Source organism: Artemia franciscana, chromosome 5 (genome assembly GCF_032884065.1).
Source record: "Artemia franciscana chromosome 5, ASM3288406v1, whole genome shotgun sequence".
Lineage (NCBI taxonomy): Eukaryota > Metazoa > Arthropoda > Branchiopoda > Anostraca > Artemiidae > Artemia > Artemia franciscana.
The window spans coordinates 39,405,516-39,426,298 of NC_088867.1; the positions used below are offsets into that span (position 1 = coordinate 39,405,516).

General features: G+C 34.9%; 2 protein-coding genes across 2 annotated transcripts in view; one reads left to right on the top strand and one right to left on the bottom strand.

Moving 5' to 3' along the window:
• The window catches only part of LOC136027388 (ATP-dependent RNA helicase DHX8-like), a 73,565-nt gene extending 59,107 nt beyond the window's left edge, over window positions 1-14,458 (bottom strand). Inside the window, exons 1-3 of the mRNA XM_065704579.1 lie at window positions 14,323-14,458; window positions 7,374-7,459; window positions 2,764-3,741 (exon numbers count right to left, since the gene is read on the bottom strand). Coding sequence (XP_065560651.1) covers window positions 2,764-3,741; window positions 7,374-7,459; window positions 14,323-14,416 — 1,158 coding nt within the window. The 5' untranslated portion in view covers window positions 14,417-14,458. The remainder of the gene's footprint in view (window positions 1-2,763; window positions 3,742-7,373; window positions 7,460-14,322) is intronic.
• The window catches only part of LOC136027389 (uncharacterized), a 60,894-nt gene continuing 50,609 nt past the window's right edge, over window positions 10,499-20,783 (top strand). The window contains exon 1 of the mRNA XM_065704584.1: window positions 10,499-10,579. Within this exon, the coding sequence (XP_065560656.1) occupies window positions 10,574-10,579 (6 nt within the window). The 5' untranslated portion in view covers window positions 10,499-10,573. The remainder of the gene's footprint in view (window positions 10,580-20,783) is intronic.

A 20,783-nucleotide genomic window follows, 5' to 3' on the forward strand; every position in this document is an offset into this window, starting at 1 on the left:
CCGCAAGGAATTTTCTGGGTAAAATTTTCAACTAGAAAGGAATTGTCTTGGAAGAATTTCTCCAGAGAGGGGGGATTTTTACGTGAAAACAACTTTCCATGGTGGAATATTTCCATGGCTAAAAGAAATTTCTGGAATTTTTCATGGAGGGGGGAGCCGGATTTCCCGGTGTTATTTAAAAGCGATCAAAAATTAAACTAAAAAAAGTCTTTTCAGCTGAAAATAAGGAGCAATATCAAAACTTAAACAGTCAGAAATTATTACATATATGAAAGGGGTTGTCCCCTCCTCAAGACTGCTCTTTACGCTAAAAGTTTTAACTTTTTGTCCCAATTCCTTAAAAACGACTTCAAAACAACAATGACCGTTTAATAAGAATAATAAGTTGTTTTTTTATTTCCCAATCATCTGTTATGAAAGTGTTGGCGAGTTCAGAGGGGGGAGAGGAGAAGGTGTCTGAAACCACATTGAGGGAGCTGGTTTTTTCAGCATAATCTGATATACAATCATAAATTAAAATTTAAAACAATAAATTTTTCAAATTAAAGTACAGAACAATATTGAAAAAGACAAAAATTAGTCCATATATGAGTGGAGCTTCACCGTCCAAAATCCCTTGCTCATTAAATTAGCGTCTCTATTGCTTTAACAAAGGTTTTTATTCTAATTAAACGGCACTGACCTTTAAGAAGTCTTTCTTAAAGAATTGAGGGAAAAGTCAAACTTTAGCATAATCAGAGAGGGACTTAAGAAGGGGAAGACCCCTCATATATCGAAAAATTTGAAGTTTTAATGTGGGTCTTTACTTTTAGTTGAAAAACTTGTTTTTCTATTTAACTTCATAAAAGGTTACTTTATTGAAATAAACGACACATCATTAGCACAAGATTCTGATTAATGGATAATTCTTCTGGGCTTAGTCTGTTTTGGTGGGCATTTTCAGGCTGAAAAATCTCTTCCTAGCTAATGTATCTACCATAGGTTACCCCCTCGTAGTAGCTTAATATTTGTAGACACGTACATCTAATGAGTCGGAGACAATAGGCTTGAGACTGTCATTGCAGGATTTCGACTCTTTTTGATAAAAGAATATCGCCAAGTGCTGAAAACCATATTGTGACAAAAAATAGGCCCAGGATTGTGCAAAGTCGTCCTTCATACTGGAGATCACAGAAACTTTTTGCTGTCCGGTTTTAAACCGGCTTAAGCATTTCTGTGTAAACTGGAGAAGATGTGTTGTTTGTCCTGCATTGGTATCCGGGACCATTGCTTTTCCTGAGGCCAAAATAATTTCATTGATTTAGAGAACATCAAATTTGGAACTTGAAATGTTTTGACGTTAAAAAAATAACTACCGCATCGATGTTTTCACTGACGAATTCAGACGATTTGAACTGGACTTATTAGGAGTTTCAGAAACTCATATCTCAGGGGTAGGAAGCATAATATTAGGTGATATAGGGTTCGTTCACTCAGGCAGGAAGGATGAGGTACATAGGCTGGGAGTAGGCTGATGATAAATAAGGAATCTGCTAACTCTTGTTTAAGCTGGAAAGGTATTAATAACATGAATACTATTCGCTCATTTTATGACTAAAAGGTTCAGGGTATCAGTTATAGGAGTATATGTCCCTTTAGAGCGGACTGACGGATATACTAGTGATTCTGATGAATTTTACTTACAGTTACAGAAGCAAATAGACAGGGTAAACCTTAAAAATAGTGGCATGTGAACAATTCCTTTAAATAGACTTTATGCTCTGCAATGAGCGTACAATGAGGTAGGTACACTTGTACACGCCAAAAGTTCGCTTGATACAAAAAGTGAACTGTTAGAAAACTTTCCATTCAAAAATAAGCCCCCAGTGGGTGCCCACATAAGCTCTAGACCCTCAATTTTATAACCTTATATTATTTTGGTTATCTGGATACATCTATTGACACTTTACCACTAGCTAATGTGTCACCTCCAAATATTAGTTTCCTTTCTGTCAGTATTGTAAATATAGGAGACAAATATTGGGGGGTTGTTACAATCGCTATTGTCGACAAAATTTTTTATCAAAAAGAATTTTTTTTTCAAGGACCTTAAACGTAGTGGCACACTGAAAATCCGATTAAACAGACTCTAAACTCTGGAATGAGCATAAAAATGATATTATAAAAGGCTTGACCAAAAATGTAAATTGGTGGGAAATTTTCCATGTAGAACTTAAGAACTTCAGACGCCATTAGATCATGGAAAAAGTGGCATGTGAAGCAAAAATAATTTCTGCATCCATACTTTCATTATATTGGGAACACATTAGCAAACACACTTTAGACCTTTAGAAGGGAGGAAGAGTGGTGTAAGAAAATTTTTCCTTTGGAAAAAGTGCATCTTCAGCTGATATTTTTCGTTTCTTGTAGGGGAAGGAGGGTCCTCTTGAGTAATCTCAGGGAATATTTCATTTCCACCTCTAATATGCAGCTATTTTAAGCGTACAACCGATTATTTTGGCCATGCTTCCGCTTTTCATTTGATATATATAAAGCGTTGTCGTAAGCATCCAAAAGTCCGGGCCTTACTTGCAATTTTCCCCAGAGAGGGAGGAGGGGTGTCGTTGTACCAACAGCAGGAGCGATCCCTCACCCAATGGGAGAGTATGTTCATTCGGAATCAGATACGAATCGTAACCGTACATCTAAATACTATGTTTTATGTCTTTTTAATTCAAACATAATTGAGCACCCAAATAAGTACAAATGATTAGTTTGCTTTACCTGACTTAGCTCCCATCTTTCAGGTGATGCAACCCGTTGCACTCGTCTCCGCTTTGGCTCCAGTTCTTCTTCTACTTCTTCAAATTCAAAAGCTGTAAAGGGTCGATCCGGGTTTCTCAACCTTTCTTCCTCAATTTCTGTATCTGTCTTTGCCACCATAGGATTCAAATCTCGCCCTGACTCTTGATCTACATCTTTCATTGATAATGAAATCTTATTACTTGCAACTGATAACACTTTGACTTTAACTTTTTGTCCTTTAGTCACAACATCACTTACTTCATTAACCCGTCCAGTACTTCGAAGCTGCGAGATGTGAACAAGCCCTTCCGTTCTTCGGCGTAATCCTTCAAGTTGCACAAAACAGCCAAATGGAACAAGGTTTGTTACTTTTCCAGTGTAGATGAGACCAATTTCAGCATTTTCGGGGGGCTTTTCAACAAACACGTCACGAGTCCCTCGATCTCTGCTACGCCTTCTCTCTGTTGAACGATCTCTGTTGTACCGTCTCTCTGTTGAGCGATCTCGTCTCCTTGGGGATCTACTATTCCTCCTTCTGTAATCTCTATCCCTGCCATGCGGTTCCTTACTCCTTGATCTTTTTTCTCTACTTCTTGCTCTTTTCTTTTTTCTCTCTCTGCTTCTGTCACGTTTACTCCGCTCACGGCTTCTACTTCGACTTCGCCTTTCTCTACTACGACTACGTTCTCTCCCTTTTTTATCTGAAATAGATTCAATATTTGGAGCCATTGCTTCTAAGGCCTTCATCATATCATCAACAGAAGATTCCTCAGGTTTTATGTCTTTCTTTTCTTCACATTCTACTATTAGGGATTTGTCTGCAAGTGCAAGAAAAGGGAACATCTCTTTCATCTTCGATTTGTTATCGGCAACTATGGCAGGTTTAACTTCAGTATTTTCATCCTCTTTTGATTTCATATGATTAACTAATCTTACAATTGTTGAAGTGAGGGAGTCCTAAAAAGAAATAACATCCATAAAAATATAGCAAACAAGTAAAATATCGCAAACAAGAAAAAACACATATTCACAATACTAAGCAGAACAACAGCGCATTATACAGAAATTTTGTAACAACAAACTAATGCATTGAACAATGCAAGCAAACTTTTTAACATAAGCTAGTTTTTTTAAGGCATTCAGATGCTCTGATGCAGATGCTTTTACAACATAAAAATTAAAAATCCTATGTAGCTCATATGTTTTATGTTCTAAAACCTTTAGGCCTAAGTAAAAATTAGCAAAATACTTGTTTTCATTTGAATGATCTTCGCTATTATCCCTTAAATATTAACTGCAACAGACAAATAATCTAAACCAGGGAATGGGAGGAGGAATCAAGCTTTAAACAGTGCATTTTTTACCAGTTTTTACACGTTCACAATTTTTCATTGTTCTCAGTTTTTTCATTCAATGTTAGCCTGTCTTTTCTAAGGCCTGTCTTGTGCACGTGGTCCTCAAATAACATGAAGGATTGCATGTTACCTCTTTCCTACGTACAGACCCACTCTTACTTCTGGTAACTTCTTTGTTATTCAACTTAATTTCTGTTGGTTTTAGGTTTTATTTTCTCAGACATAGCATATTTTGTTCGTTTCAAAGTTGATATATTATATGACTTCATTTTGGCTTGTTCAGGATTTAATTTGGCTCTTAAGTTTTAATGTTGCTCTTTACTTTCAGCTGAAAAAACTAGTTTGTTTTATTTAATTTCTAAATAAAGGCTATATTGTTTTGTATTTCTTTGGAAAGGGGTTGTTTGAACTAATTACCACCTCTTTTTTAATTGACTGAGTCTTATAAAGGGCTATTTGTAGGAAAATTAGTTTTATTTGTCGTTTTTAAGAGAACAATTTTAGATTGCGATAACTTCCAAGCAAAATTTGAATATTTCAGTCAAAACGCTCGATCATGCGTAATATTTTTGCAATAATATTACAATAAAAGTGTTATTATAGATTTCGTGAAATAACAGCAAATTTTCCTTTCCTATGTGCAGCTCCACTCTTTTTTCTGTTATAATTTTCAGTCTTCTTAAGATTTACTTCATTATTCTGCTCTTTCTAGATTTTATTTTTCCAGTCATGATACTTTTTGCTTGCTTTCAGAGGCGCCATTTGGGGGGGGGTTAGGGGTTTTCAAATACCCACCCCAGATTTTCCAGGGGGGAAACAACTTCGACGCAAGGAAAGAACTTCATCCAATCTGGAAATCGGACTACTACTTTGGTGGATGAAACGAAGCGAGAGTACTCCGAGACTTTTGGCCGTCTACTAGCCGAATTTGACAGAAGGTTTACAGATAACTTGCCAGTGCTGAGCACACTCGAAGCCTTGGATCCAAGCTCGACCAAGTTTATGAACACAAAGTTGCTCAAGCGTTTCTCTGCTCTTTACGGCGAGCTGGATATCGATGACATTCTTCTCGAATCTCAAGCTGGTATTGCCAAGCGTTTCTTGCTCGATGAGGAGAAAAAGCCAGAAAACTTCCTAGACATTGTCGACCATCTTCAGGCATTACCAGTGGCTTACTCAGAAGTAATTAAAGTAACTCGTATTGCTGCCACACTTCCTGTGACAACAGCGAGGAATTAGCGTTTGTTTTCTAGCCTAGAAGTAGTGAAAAACTACCTGCGGTCTACAACAGGAGACGATCGTCTCAGTCAATTCCTTTTGATGTTTGCAGAGAAGGATTTAGTAAAAAGTTGGACTACAACCAGCTTGTTGACAATTTTGCAAAGTTGAACGTTGGCAGTTCCCCTTGTTACCTTGAGTGTTGTAATATTTTTTTCTCTTGTTATATTTTTCCTTTTTTAATTTACTTGATCTGAAAGATTTCTGCTGAAGGAAAACTGAGATTTTTGCTACAAGTTTCAGCATGTTAATGAAGATTACTTTCACCGACGTATTGTTTACTTAAATAAGAAAGTTTCTCGCTGAGGAAGGCCATCCTGTAGTCTGGTTGAATTTTCCACTTTCAGTTTAATCATTTAACCTTGTTGATTGTGATCTTCGATGTTATAATTAATCTTGGAGGTCAGTGTGGCTGAGTTCCACATTCAGTTACAGTACATTTCCAAGCAACAACAGGTGCTGAAAATGCGTTTTTACTTGGAATATTCGATCGATGTGCTGCCAAAACCCGCATTTCTTCTTACACGACACGAAGTGAGTCGGGGGAGTGGGGGTGGAGGGGGTCCAAGATGGAGTTCATGCCCACCCCAAGATTTGGCCTAAATGGCGCCTCTGCTTGCTTTATATTTAACTTTTCATGTTACTCCATTTTTACTCTATTTAATCTGGCTTTTTACTTTTCCTGGAAAAATTTGTGTTTACCAATCTTCTGTTTTTTCAATTGACGGAGTTTTATTATGGGTTAGTTGCCAGAATAATATTCAGCAAAAATATTGATTTTAAATATTCAGTCAAAATGTTTGATTATCTGCAGGTTGGTGAAACTTGGATCCAGTGGGAGGAGGAGTGAATCTCAAAATTTTGAATAGGGGAAAAGAGGGAAATTAAATCAAAATACACTATTTGAAAGCTATCAAACTTATCAAAACAGTAAATTTGCAATTTTTTTGAACGACTTGAGGGGATCAACTGGAAGCTTTCTGAGTGTTGTGGAGGTAAGGAGACTTCGAGTTTTGTGTTTAGCAAGAAAGGATGAAGGGGACCTGCAATTTTGCTGCCCCTAATCTGCTTAAAAGGTTTTCCCAGCAATAGCCCCAGCAGAAGTTGGAATAAAGTCAGAGTAAAGTAGTGAGCCCAAATTGGAATAATTGGAATTGCTGACCCAAAATATTTCCGAATGGACTGGAGGATCAATTAAGCTTTCAAGGATTGTTGATCGGCCAAGTGAACATTGAATTTTTACCTGGGGGGAGGAAGTAAAAAAAATCAAACACTATGTATCCAGATAATCAAAATAACCTATCTGCAACATTTCAGTAACGAGTTGAAACGAGTAACGAAATGTTGCAGAGTTGTAAGTAACGAGTTGGGTGGGGAAAGGGGCAAAAGGACTTCAAATTTTGTATTTAAATAGGCTAAGGGTTGAGATGACTAGAACATTATTTTTATTTGATACCTTTTGAAGTTTTTTTGCTACAAGTCCTTCTGGAACTTAATAGAATCTATTCAGGTTCAAGTAGCAAGGTAAATTAACTATCACAATGTGTGGCCAGGCTATCAAAATAGCAAATCAGGTGCATCCAAGTTATGATTCAGGGAGTCAAGTTGCAACTTCCAGGAAGTGTTGGGGGAATTTCAATTCTAATTTGAACCTGGAGGGGAGGGTAAAAACATTTTGTCACTGATCTCCAGCCCAAAATTTTTTGCAATAAGATTTTCAATGAAAACATAGACAGTGAAGTTGTAAGGCAAATCAAAGGACAAAGTATCTACCCAAGATAACATATGTGGAATTCCTTGAGAATGACTTATGGGATTGAATTCAAATTTTCCAGGAGCATTGGAAATAGCAAACTTGAACTTGAATCATGACTCACCACAGAGGTCTAAGTAGATTAACTACTAATTTCAGAAAAAAGTAAAAAAAAAAGAATAGAATGACTTTTTTCAACTTACTGAGAGCTCAACTCCTTTTTTCAAGAGGACTTTCTTTACTTTTTCTGGTGTCCTGTGCTTTTCCACCAAATGTATCATAAATTCAGCTGAAAATATACACAAAAGGAGTTAATTTGACATCAAACTTCATCTTGCATTTTAATTGAATGGATGTGTAACTGATGTCTTTAAACATATATATATATATATATATATATATATATATATATATATATATACATATATATATATACATTTATATATATATATATATATATATATATATATATATATATATATATCAAACAGTTCGTGGTAACAAACTGTAGTAAGGAGCGACCTGGAAGTTAAAAAAATGGAATTTTAGTACCAATAGCTACATCAAAATAATCGCATTTTAATGCTGATTTTAAATATATAAGTGTCATCAAGTTTAGTGTTACCCATCAAAAGTTACGAGCCTGAGAAAATTTGCATTATTTTAGAAAATATGGGGAAACACCCCCTAAAAGTCCTAGAATCTTAACGAAAATCACACCATCAGATTCAGCGTGTCAGAGAACCCTACTGTAAAAGTTTCAAGCTCCTATCTACAAAAATGTGGAATTTTATATTTTTTGCCAGAAGGCAGATCACAGATGCGTGTTTATTTGTTTGTTTTTTTTCCCAGGGGTCATCGTATCGACCCAGTTGTCCTAGAATGTTGCAAGAGGGCTCATTCTAACGGAAATGAGAAGTTCTAGTGACCTTTTTAAGTGACCAAAAAAATTGGAGGGCACCTAGGCCCCCTCCCACGCTAATTAGTTTCCCAAAGTCAACGGATCAAAATTCCGAGATAGCCATTTTATTCAGCGTAGTCGAAAAACCTTAGAACTATGTATTTAGGGACGACTTACTCCCCCAGAGTCCCAGTGGGAGGGGTTACAAGTTCAACACTTTGACCAGTGCTTGCATATAGTAATGGTTATTGGGAAGTGTACAGGCGTTTTCAGGAGGATTTTTTGGCTGGAGGCAGGGGTTGAGAAGAGGGGGATATGCTGGGGGAACTTTCCATCAAGGAATTTGTCATGGGGGAAGAAATATTCCATAAAGGGAGCCCAGGATTTACTAGCATTACTTAAAAAAAAACAATGAAAAAGTTTTTTTTCAGCTGGGAGTAAGCAGCAGCATTAAAACTTGAAACGAACAGAAATTATTATCCATATGAGGGGCTCACCTCCTCCTAATACCTCGCTCTTTACGCTAAAGTATTTTTATTAATTTCAACTATTTATTCGGCGGCTTTTGTGATTCAGGGGTCATTCTTAATGAACTGAGACAAATTTAAGCTTGAGTGTAAAGAGCGAGGTTCTGACGAGGGGGCAACCCCCCCCCCCCATATATGTAATAAAAACATAAGAATACAAAAGTTCTTTACGTAAGCTAATTTATAAGTTACGTATATCTTTTACTTATAAAATGATTCGTAAAAAATTAAAAGTTTTAGTTGCCTTTTTAATTAACCAAAATCGGAGGGCAACTAGGCTTCCTCCCATGCTCTTTTTTTCTCAAAATCATTCGATCAAAATTATGAGAATACCATTTAGCCAAAAAAAAAATAAATATACAAATTTCGTTTTAATTATTCCTCTGCGGAGAGCCAAAATCAAAACATGCATTGATTCAAAAACGTTCAGAAATTAAATAAAAAAAAAACAAGTTTTTTAAATGAAAGTAAGGAGTGACATTAAAACTTAAAACGAACAAAAATTACTCCGTATATGAAAGGGGCTTTTCCGTCTCAACGCCCCGCTCTTTACACTAAAGTTTTTTTTACTGTTTTAAAATGTAGAGTTAAGAGAAAGTCAAACTTTAGCGTAAAGAGTGGGTCGTTGAGAAGGAAAAGCCCCTTTCATATACGGAGTAATTTTTGTTCGTTTTAAGTTTTAATGTCGCTCCTTACTTTCATTTAAAAAACTTGTTTTTTTTATTTAGTATATATATATATAAATATATATATATATATATATATATATATATATATATATATATATATATATATATACATATATATATATATATATATATATATATATATATATATATATATATATATATATATATATATATGTATATATAGATATATGTATATATACATATATATATATTATATATATATATACTTATATATATATTATATATATATATATATATATATATATATATATATATATATATATATATATATATATATATAAATATATATATTTTGAAATCATGATTTTTGTTTATAGGTCTTTTTACAGATGTAAAATTTTCATTCTGATTTAGATTATATTTTTTGTCATTAGTAAAACCCCATGGGATTTATTATAAGTAGCTTGGAATTAGCATAAGATATTCCAGCCTCTGCACTTGCCAGGTATGTTAATTGGAGGGGAAGAATTGATCCATAGAGTTTGAAAATACCTTCCCTTTGTATAAAATAAACAAAACATAGAAACATTATACAAAAATGATTGTCCTTGTGTGAATCAAGGTATGGAGAGTACACATTTCTGCAGGGAGGGGGAATACCCTAGACATCATTTTATGTCTGAAATTCACTTCACCAACCAAAGCTTGGTCCCCTGGTACTTAAAAATGAAGAGACAAGAAAATTAAAGAATTTTTTTTCAGATAAAAAAACTAGCTCAATGTAACATATAGGCCAGCACCCCCCCCCCCCCTTTATAAAATTCATACCCCCTTGGAAATTCTTAAATTCAGGACTAAAATTTCTCATTCATACCCCTTTAGTAAATTTCAAATTAGAAAAAGATTTAAAGTTAATTCTTATTGCATCTGGAATTTAGCAGTTATTCAATACTTTATGGGATGTGTGCCTTTAAACACAAGTCAAAAAAAGAGTAGAAATGTTTCTTTTTGAATCAACCAATCAAAATCAAGTCTATTAATGATTCATATGAACCTTTGAACTCAAAGAGAAAATACTTCCTTTTTTGTCTCTTGGGAGTGGAAACTGGTTGCTTCACGATTAGGAATACCAGTTGTATTGCAACATCTGCAGGAGAGGTCAACTGCACAGGTCGTCCCCCAAGTTCTTGTTTAGAAATCAAGTCTTGGACATATATTAGCTCGACACAGGCAGTTGGTAATGGAGTCTTATGATAGTCAAGTTCCAGTGTTAATGTGCACCCTTTCATGTTATAAATTATTGGAAGTGTTTTGTCCGAAGTTGTATGCAAGTAAGAAAATAAAACTCATTGTCTTTAATCATCTTTTGTCTATGTACTAGGGCATCAGGTACAGTTCCTCTAGTCTTCAGGTATGGTCCCAAGGGAATCTACACTATTTCAGGAGACCTCGAACATCACTGAGATGATTCTGTCTCCCAGGTTACTGGGGATTATCTACAGAGCCTTTTTATTCTGTTAGCATTTTAGCTCCCATATTTCACATCAATTAAGCTACCAAGATTTAGAAAAATCCCAAGTACCACTAGCAAAAATCCCCCTTAAACAAACACGCAACAACTTCACATCAAACTCGTATTTCACCAAACCCCCCCCCTCCCATAACACTCAACACCTTCATTTCCAGTTTGTCTACAAAATGATAATATCTATATTTTTTAATCTATAACATATACAAAACTAACTAAATTCAAATCATATAAAAAAGCATCCTTAAACACTTTACTTTTCATGTGTGAAGAACTACTTGAGTGGTTTTATGGTTCTACTCTACAAAAACCACATATTGTCATGGTAAACAGTAAAGCACTAGTTGATCAAAACTTTGAGAATGTCTGGTAATATGAGCTAATATTGTAAATATACATCACATATACCAGGATGCATTAATTTGTGTTTGTTTTGTTTCAACTTTGCTCTTTACTAGGCTAACATTATGTGAAGAAAAAGAAGGAAAACTTTATTTAAAATTAATCATCAACAGATTCAATCATAGACAAGTGTTGTGCAGAAGAATAATTGTATTTATATAGGTTATAAGGACAACTTTTAATTAGCCTAAGCTAAGTGTTGGAAAAAAAAGTTGTCCAAAATTTTAGTTAGTTAATCCTATTTAATCCTAAGTTTTTTTTTCTTTGAAAAGCTATTTTGTAGAAAAGGTTTTTTAGAAGATTAATAAATAGAAAAGATCCAAAAGTAATAAAGTAAACAATCACCTTCATTTGATCCTTAGCTTGCACCTGGATTTGAGGTGTCAACTCTAGGTTCATTAATAATCAGAGCATAAATTTTAGCTATTTCAAATAAAAAGTAGTGGAACCTTCAAAGCAGAAATATTTGTCTAACATGGTGGTGGTAATACTTTTTACTATAACACTTATGTGAGCAACTTTATGATGCCAGCATAAAAAGCAAATTCAAATAACACACCTTAAAAATTCAAAACCAGAAATACAGTTCACTGATACTGGCTGCATATTATAAAGTAAAAATGCAAAAATTCTAGTTTAGCAACTTTTCAATATTTTGGTAAGGGATTAGTTTAGGGAAATGAAACTTTCAGGGATGGGTCTACATACTAAAGTATGTCCCAGAAAGGTATTTTGAAGTACCCATCCCCACTTCTTCTTCTTTTAGAGGGATTGACCTTTGATTACCTTTAAAAATCTTTGTGTAATAAAAGTGAACCTTGCAAAACAGATCTTCTGCGTAAATGAGGTATGAGAAAACTATTTTTACTTCCACAACTTTGCTCAATCCCAATTTATGAGGTTTCAAAGATCAGTAAACACATTTCCTAAATTTAGAAAAATCTACCAATATGGCATAAAATTCTACTCAAATAACAGGAATTGCATTTTCAGAACTAAAACCAGAGAAAAAGAAAACTCACAATTAAGTTAAAATGTTACTTTGTCAAAATTGTAATAGGTATTGACCTGTCAAGTAGGCAAACTTCTAAGACTTGAAAATCAGAATAGGGTTAACATAGATGCTTGACAAAACCTTCCCCAAATATGTTTTGGCCCTGGATTTATTACTGTTTCAATCTCCTAGCCTAACACCTTTCCAAGATAGCAAAAGTATCTAAGCTATAGTTTTTTCCTACTTTTTTCAGATGTTTCCTTCAGAAAAAATGGGGCAAAGTTCTAGTTTAGCTACTCTTTGCTGTCTTGGAAATGGGTTAGGCTAGGAAAAACAAAACTTTCAGTAATGAATCAAGGGTCAAAAACATACTTTGGAAAGGTATTCCCAAGCTTCCATTTTAACCCTCTTCTGATTTCAAAGTCTTTTGACAAAACTTATTGAAATTTTGACAAAACAGCATCTTACCTTAATTTTCAGTTATCCATTTTTTTTTCTCTGATTTCAGTTCTTAAAATACAATTCCTGTTATTTGAGTAGAATAAGCATCAATGGGTTCTTTCTAAACTTAGGATATACATTCACTGATCCTTGAAAGCTTGGTTTTAGGTTTCACTGATCAGTCCCAGAAAGGTATTTGAATTACCTATATCCACCCCTTCTCTCTCAAGAGGACAGCAACCTTTGATGATCTTTAAAAAAAATTGTATTATGAAAATGAAACCTAGCAAAACAGCTACTATTTAGCTACTTTTTGCTATCTTAGAAGGGGTTAGGCTAGGAAAACCAAACTTTCTGTAATAAATCAAGGGTCAAAAACATACTTTGAATTGCCAAGCTTCTATTTTAACCTCCTCTGATTTTAAAATTGGTAAAATTCTAGTTAATTGACTTCTTGCTATCTTGGAAAGGGTTTAGGTTTAGAAAATGAAACTTTCAGGGATGGGTCTACAGGCTAAAGTACATCCTGGGAAGGTATTTTAAAGTACCCACCTCCACTCCTTCTCCCTCTAGAGGGCCCTGAAATTTGCCTACATGACAGGTCTATACCTATTGAAATTTTGAAAAAACAACTTTTACCTTAATTTTCAGTTACTAGTTGCTTTTTCTCTGCCTTTAGTTCTGAAAATACAATTCCTGTTATTTGAGTAGAATTTTGATTCATGTCAATGTGTTTTTTTATTCAAAATTTAGGAAATGTATTTGTATATCTTTAAAACCTTATAAAATGGAATTGAGCAAAGTTATGAAGCTAAAAATAATTTTGTTGTACTTCAATTAAGCAGATGATATATTTTGCAAGGTTTCACTTTTATAACACACATATTTTTAAAGGTCATCAAAGGTCAGGGCCCTTTAGAGGGAGAAGGAGTGGAGGTAGTTGCTTCAAAATACCTTCCTATGAAATTATTTAGTTTGTAGATTCATCCCTGAAAGTTTCATTTTCCTAACCTAACCCCTTTCTGAGATAGCAAGAAGTCAATCAACTAGAATTTTACCATGGCTTAAAATTCTAAAACTTTTGTCCCCAATTAGCCATCAATTGATGACAACTTGATTTTGATTCAAAAATCAATAGATTTGGCTTTTTGATTTGAGTCTGTTGATTTTTGGATTAAATCAAGATGCCATCAATTGAGGCTAATTAGAGATAAAAGTTTCACTTTTATATATACATATATAGATAGATTAATGATGCTTCTTGACTACTAAGGTCCCTGCGTTGGCCCTGCAGTGCATTCCTGCAGCATGATTTGATCTCTGGGTTCCATATTACCAAGCTAGTCAAATCTACTGCACCACCACAGGACTTCACTAATATAACACAAAGATTTTAAAAGGTCATAAAAGGTAACTGCAATCCTGAGGGAGAAGAAGTGGAGGCAGGTATCTCAAAATAGTCCAGGCTACCTTCTCAGGGCATAGGCTAGCTTATTTCAGTATGTAAAACTATCTCTGAAAGTTTCCTTTTCCTCACCTAACCCCTTTCCAAGATAGGAAAAAGTATCTAAACTTTGATTTTACCAAGAATGGTCTTTATAGGCTGTTACCTCATTCTTTTGATAGACTGAGCAATCTTAAGTGAAGAGAAATTATAATAAAAAATATGGCCATTTGACTTAGCAAGAAGAGCTTAGAAGGTAACATACCAAGATCCTTATCATTTAGCCCTAGATGGTTTTCAAGCTCTGTGCAGATCTTCGATACTAAAGATAAATGTTCAAGTTTCTTTAAATCCTCCATCTCTGCAATTTTTTTTAGTTAAATACTATTTCTTCTTAAAACGGCTGTGGTAGAAGTTTCTTGTAATATCGTAAATAAATAACGCGGAAAAATTCAGACAATGAGCCAAATTGCAAATTGCGATCCTGTCATAAGTTTGACCGAAATCTTAAGAAGAAGTACATGAAATTTAGTTCAGATCCAAAGGATTCAAAAATTACAATGAAAAAATTTAGAAACATTTCTTCTACAAATGTGAACAGAGAACTTGTAACTTATAAATTGGTTCGTTTATAGTGGGAAAAATTGCTGGCTGTTTAAATGAAATTTACACGACAGACTCTAGTTCAAAATAAGATTCAGAACCTTATTCACACGACAAATCCCAATAAAGGCTTCTACATCTATAAAATAGAAGCCTTGATGTACTATTCCATTTAAGGATTTTGCCCTTTTCAACACAATGTAAGAATGGTGTCTGCCAAATCATTGTAATGTGTCGCACTTTTTTTACCATGAATATTCAGACTTAATTGAAGATTCGGTATTATCATTCATCTCCCATTTGGGGGCCCATCCTAATTTATTTCTCATCTTTTCTTAACATAGGTAGCACAATAGCACTGCTTAAGTAAAGAGCAAGGTTGGTACAATATATTATTTATTTATTATTTGTCTTTGTGGGGACCTTTTTTAGACTAGGATTCTTCGTATGGAATAAGTTGTTGTAAAACCTTCTAAAGTGGCTCATTAAATTGAAAACTGAAAGGGCTAGTATTCTTTTTAAAAGTCGAAAGTGATTGGAGGGAAATCAACCCCCCTCCCCATGCCCAAAATTTCCCCAAACACATCCAATCAAAATTTTGAGAGAGCCGTTTTGTTCAGCGTTGTTAAAAGTTCCAGACATTATGTCTTTGAGGATGAACCCTAAGGATAAAGGTTGTAAGTTATACCCTGGGAGCATATAAGGTTCTTAAAGAAAGGATGGCCATATAAACTTCAAAAGGGGCTTATTGAATTATTAATAAAAGGCTCTAGTGCATATTTAAAGATTCAAAGTGATCAGAGGGCAACAAGCCAAACCCCCACGCACGACATGTTTTCCTGAAATGCATCTAATAGAAATTTTGAGATACTTGTTTTAATCAAAAAGTCCAAACGTTATATAACAAGACTTTTAGGGTTGATACGAACCACTAGAGCCCAAGGCCAAAGGCAGAAGTTATGCCCCGGGCGCATTTAAGACTTTTACGGAAGACATAGTTGTAAAAACTGCAGAGGTGGCTAATTTGGTTGAAAACTGGACGTTCTAGTTACTTTTTAATAGTCAAAAGTGACGGAGAGCAACTTGGCCTCCCGCTCCGGCTACTCCTCTTGTCACCAAACACATCTGACTGAAATTGTAAGATAGTTTTTTTCAAAGTAGTCCAAAGAACATATAACAAAGAACCCAGGATTGACACAAGAGTGGAGTGTTAAAATGACCAAAAGGCAAAATTCAATACGATCACCCATGGAAAAAAACAACAAAAAAAAACACGCATCCGTGATCTGTCTCCTGGCAAAAATACAAAATTCCACATTTTTGTTGATAGGAGCTTGAAACTTCTACGTTGAGGTTCTCTGATACGCTGAATCTGATGGTGTGATTTTCGTTAAGGTTCAAAGACTTTTAGGGGGTTTTTACCCCTGTTTTCTAAAATAAGACACATTTCAAAACAAATAATTTTGAGTTACCATGACATTACATTTTGGTTCTTGAACGGGGGGAGAATCAGAGGTAGTATATCGACAAAGGTTTATCTCCGATTCTCGTATATTGATGCTTTTGACATCTGTTTCCCTAGCTTGACGATTTTGGATAAGAATGATCTCATTTGTACTTTGTATATATGAAGGCACTTTCTTATGGTCTGCTATATTGATTTATTTATTTTCTTGAGCATCAATATTAGGGACTCAACCTCCCAATTTTTATCGACTTCAAATTTCGGGGCTACTGAAATTAACAAAACACAGCTCCAACTTTAAATCCAAAGAGTCTCGACAGCGAAACTACAAGTGATATTGCTACAAGGCCATTTTCAAGCGGCTTTCTGGGAAGCCTTCGACAAATTTTACTTTTAATAAGGCATATCAGCCGAAATTTATACTGTGACGTGGTTTGATCATCATCCTTTAGAAGGTTCTAGGCGTTTACCCCCCCCCCCCGCTTTTTTAAAGCATTATGATGCCAAAAGAATTTTTTTTCTATTATTTGTTCGGATATTCAAATAAATTTTGACATAAGCAAAGTTTATCAAGGTTTTACAAGGTTGACATAAGCAAAGTATATCAAGATTACATTATTGGACAAAATTCAGGTATTGAATTGGGACAACGTATTAAGCAGTCGAAGTATGAAATTTGGATTGTACCAAATCATATGTTTCTGAAAATAGTTAACAGCACTTTTCTTAACTCTGTACACTTACAAAAAGTTGTTGCCGATAATTATTAGCAACAGCTGGGACTAAAGGAACGCCCCTGTACCTAATTTTAGTGACACAAGTCTTAAAGTCACCATCATTCTTTTCCACTAATGTGTCTCCAGAGTAAAATTTCTTCAGTCTCATTTGACTTCTAGGCAGTCTCCTTAATACAGAATAAAAACAAATTGTTGTATTCTTATCATAATTTTACTTAAATACTAATGAAAGAAACATATTCACCAGATGATATCAAATTGTGAATATATGTATATTGAGAATACTGTATGAGTAATTGGGAGAAAGAAGTCTTGTAAGCCACTAAATGAACACTGTTTCCCCTAAAGACACGGGGAAATATTTATTTTGTACGAAACAAAATAAATTGATTGCCCCGCGTAAATCAGGTACTTTTTTGTAGGTTTCCTCCATCACATTTCATAAGTAGAGGGTGGACGTTTATGGTTGAAATATCATGAGAAGAATATTGGCAAACGATATCTTAATAGGAGCAATGCTCTCCTGCTAATTAACTAATTTTAAGAAAAATTCCAGCAAGTTACGTCCAAATCTGTCTCAAATAAAATAAGATTGTTTTTCTTAAGAGAAGCTTGTATCGAAAGTTTCTGATTATGTAAATTTTTACATTTTTATCATTTAACCTATCCTAAAACTTACTATATGCAACTTGTTAAATGTGCTTACTGCAAGCAAAGTGAGAAATGCAAACGAAATTGGCTAGTAAATTGGTAAATTGAGTGTCTACCTTAATCGTAAACTTAAACTTAATTCCTTGAAACTACTCTAATGCCGAGTTATATATTTGTTCTACATATCAGCGCCGAACATTTTTTCTTTTGCTAGTTCATGCTTATTTAAAATAATAATAAAAAAAAACACTATAGAAAAAAAACATCTAGAACTGTCTCAGTGATAAAACAATTTTTTTTTCCACCAAGATCGCAAGTGAAAAATCAGGGCCCAAAAAGCCACTTTTTGTGATTAAGCCGGAGTGGGATGACCTAAGCTAAGCCAGGAATTGTGTGACAAGAAAAAAAAAATAAACATAGGTAGGCTATATAATATTTCTTTTGAGACTTTCTGATTGTATTTTGGGTGTCTAAATCATGGCGAATTTAAATTATAGCACTTTGTTTTCCACAGTATAGCCAAGGGTTTTGATCAATGATTCCCTTGACATACCCAGCAGAAAATCTTTCGTAGGGACATATGCGATTTATTTACGGGTACTACCATATTTTATACTATGCAATATCTGTACATGATTCAAAGTACTGGAACTGTTGGAGAGGGGAAACGTATTGAATTTCTAGAATGGTAATATTTGTTTCCATAAAAAAGCACTGTCCATTCAGTGTGAGGCTTCCTAATTTTTAATTTGCCAAAAGTTAAAGTGATACATATGAATGGCCGAAATCCGGTTAATGTCGACATCCATCGGTGAAGGCCAGAATTTCTTTTTCCTTGCTTGGATTCAATCAGCTTTTTCGGGTCAGCTTTTTCAGTCTTATGCAAGCTATGATGGTAAAAGTTAAAGTTAGGTTACGTGAAATCTGTGATTCCCAGCGTAGGGCACACGTCCTAAATGAGTCATATGTTGCCATAGAGGCAAAGAGATACTAAAGAAAACTCACCTGCTTCTCTGGATACTTGAATTATGCAGACTTATCTTAGTTTTGACAAGTTTTTTTGCAGAAACTAAATTTCTGCTGGAGGGGGGGGAATAAGGTCGGGGGAGGTAAACTTGGGTATGAGGGAGGCAGTTGCCCCATAACAAATTTACAGCCCCTCTCCTGGGGACTGTGGGGGAGTAAGTCATCCCCAAAGACATAGTTATTATGATTTTTGACTATGCTGAACAAAATGACTATCTCAAATCTGACCCGTTGACTTCGGGAAAAAATGAGCGTGGGAGGGGGCCTAGGTGCCCTCGAATTTTTTGGTTTACTTAAAAAGGGCACTAGAACTTTTCATTTCCGTTAGAAAGAGCCCTCTTGCAACATTCTAAGACTACTTGGTCGATATGATGACCCCTGGGAAAAAAACAAAAAAGGAGAAAAAGCAAATAAACACGCACCCGTGATTTGTCTTTTGGCAAAAAATATGAAATTCCACATTTTTGTAGATAGGAGCTTGAAAATTTTGCTATAGGGTTCTCTGATACGCTGACTGCGATGGTGTGATTTTCGTTAAGATCTATGACTTTTAGGGGGTGTTTTCCCTATTTTCCAAAATAAGGCAAATTTTCTCAGGCTTGTAACTTTTGATGACAAAGACTAAATTTGATGAAACTTCTATATTTGGAATCAGTATGAAAATCCGATTCTTTTGATGTATCTTTCAGCATCAAAATTCCGTATTTAGAGTTTCGTTTACTATTGAGCCGGGTCGCTCCTTACTACAGTTCGTTACCACGAACTGTTTGAAAGCTCTCGACTTGAAATTAGAGTGGCTTGAGTTCGACACCTGGTTGTTTTTTTTCAATCTCATGGTTTTCTCCCTTCTATACGATCATTTTCAGATATTTCACTGTATTTGTAAGTGCGATGCACCCGTTTTATAAAGCATGTCCCAGTAAGGTATTTGGTCAAGTATTTTGATTCAAAAGGGAATACAGGTCATCCAGTCCATGGTTTGCAACCACATTCTTAACAGATCACTAAACGAATGGCAAAATTCTTTTCAAAATCCTGTGGAGGGGGGGCAGGGTCAAGGCTGGAGCTAATTTTCCCAAATGAAGTGAAAATGACAGACAAAACTGAAAAACGAGCCATATAGTAATAAAAATATAGAAGAATGTAGAAGTTGGATGACTAGTTTTTGTCTTATGAGCGAGTCACAAATAATCGAGTGTTTAGTATTTAACCGATAAGTACTTGGGTTAGTTTAGATCGTATTTAATATAATGCGGTCTGGGCGGCCCCCTTTACGCAATTCTTTGTTGTAGTACTATTTTTGTTATATTTCATTATGATTTACCTAATTTTACTTCTTGAGTGTGGTGGCTATAATACACTAGCACACAGCAATCTATGTTTCCCCATGAAAAATCAACCATTTCCTGTTTATCACATTCATCTAAGCAGCGGGCATATTCTTAGACATTAGTAATATCTTCAGTTATTTTTGATTTTTGTTTTAGTCGTACATTAATCACAGTAAAGGTAATATATTACTTTTACATTGATATTATCAAACAGTCCGTAGTAACGAACTGTAGTAAGGAGCGACCCGGCTCAATAGTAAGCGAAACTCTAAAAAACTGAATTTTTGATACCAATTGTTACATCAAAAGAATCACATTTTAATGCTGATTTTAAATATGTAAGTTTCATCAAGTTTAGTCTTACCCATTAAAAGTTGCGAGCGAGAAAATTTGCCTTATTTTAGAAAATGGGGAAACGCCCCCTAAAAAGTCATAAAATCTTAACGATATCACGCTATTACTCATTGTAAAAGCACATTGCCCTATTGTAAAAGTTTCAAGCTCCTATCTACAAAAAAGTGGAATTTTGTATTTTTTGCCAGATGACAGATCACGGATGCGTGTTTATTTGTTTGTTTTTGTTTTTTTCCCAGGGCTGATCGTATCGACCCAGTGGTCCTAGAATGTTGCGAGAGGGCTCATTCTAACGAAAAATAAAAGTTCTAGTTCCCTTTTTGAGTGACCAAAAAATTGGAGGGCACCTAGGCCCCCTCCCACGCACATTTTTCCTTAAAGTCACAAGATAAAGATTTCGGTATAGTCATTCTGTTCAACTTAGTCGAAAACCTAATAACTATGTCTTTGGGGGCGACTTAATCCCCCACAATCCCCGGGGGAGGGGCTGCAAGTTACAAACTTTGACCATTGTTTACATATAGTAAAGGTTATTATGACGTTTCTCAGACGTTTTCAG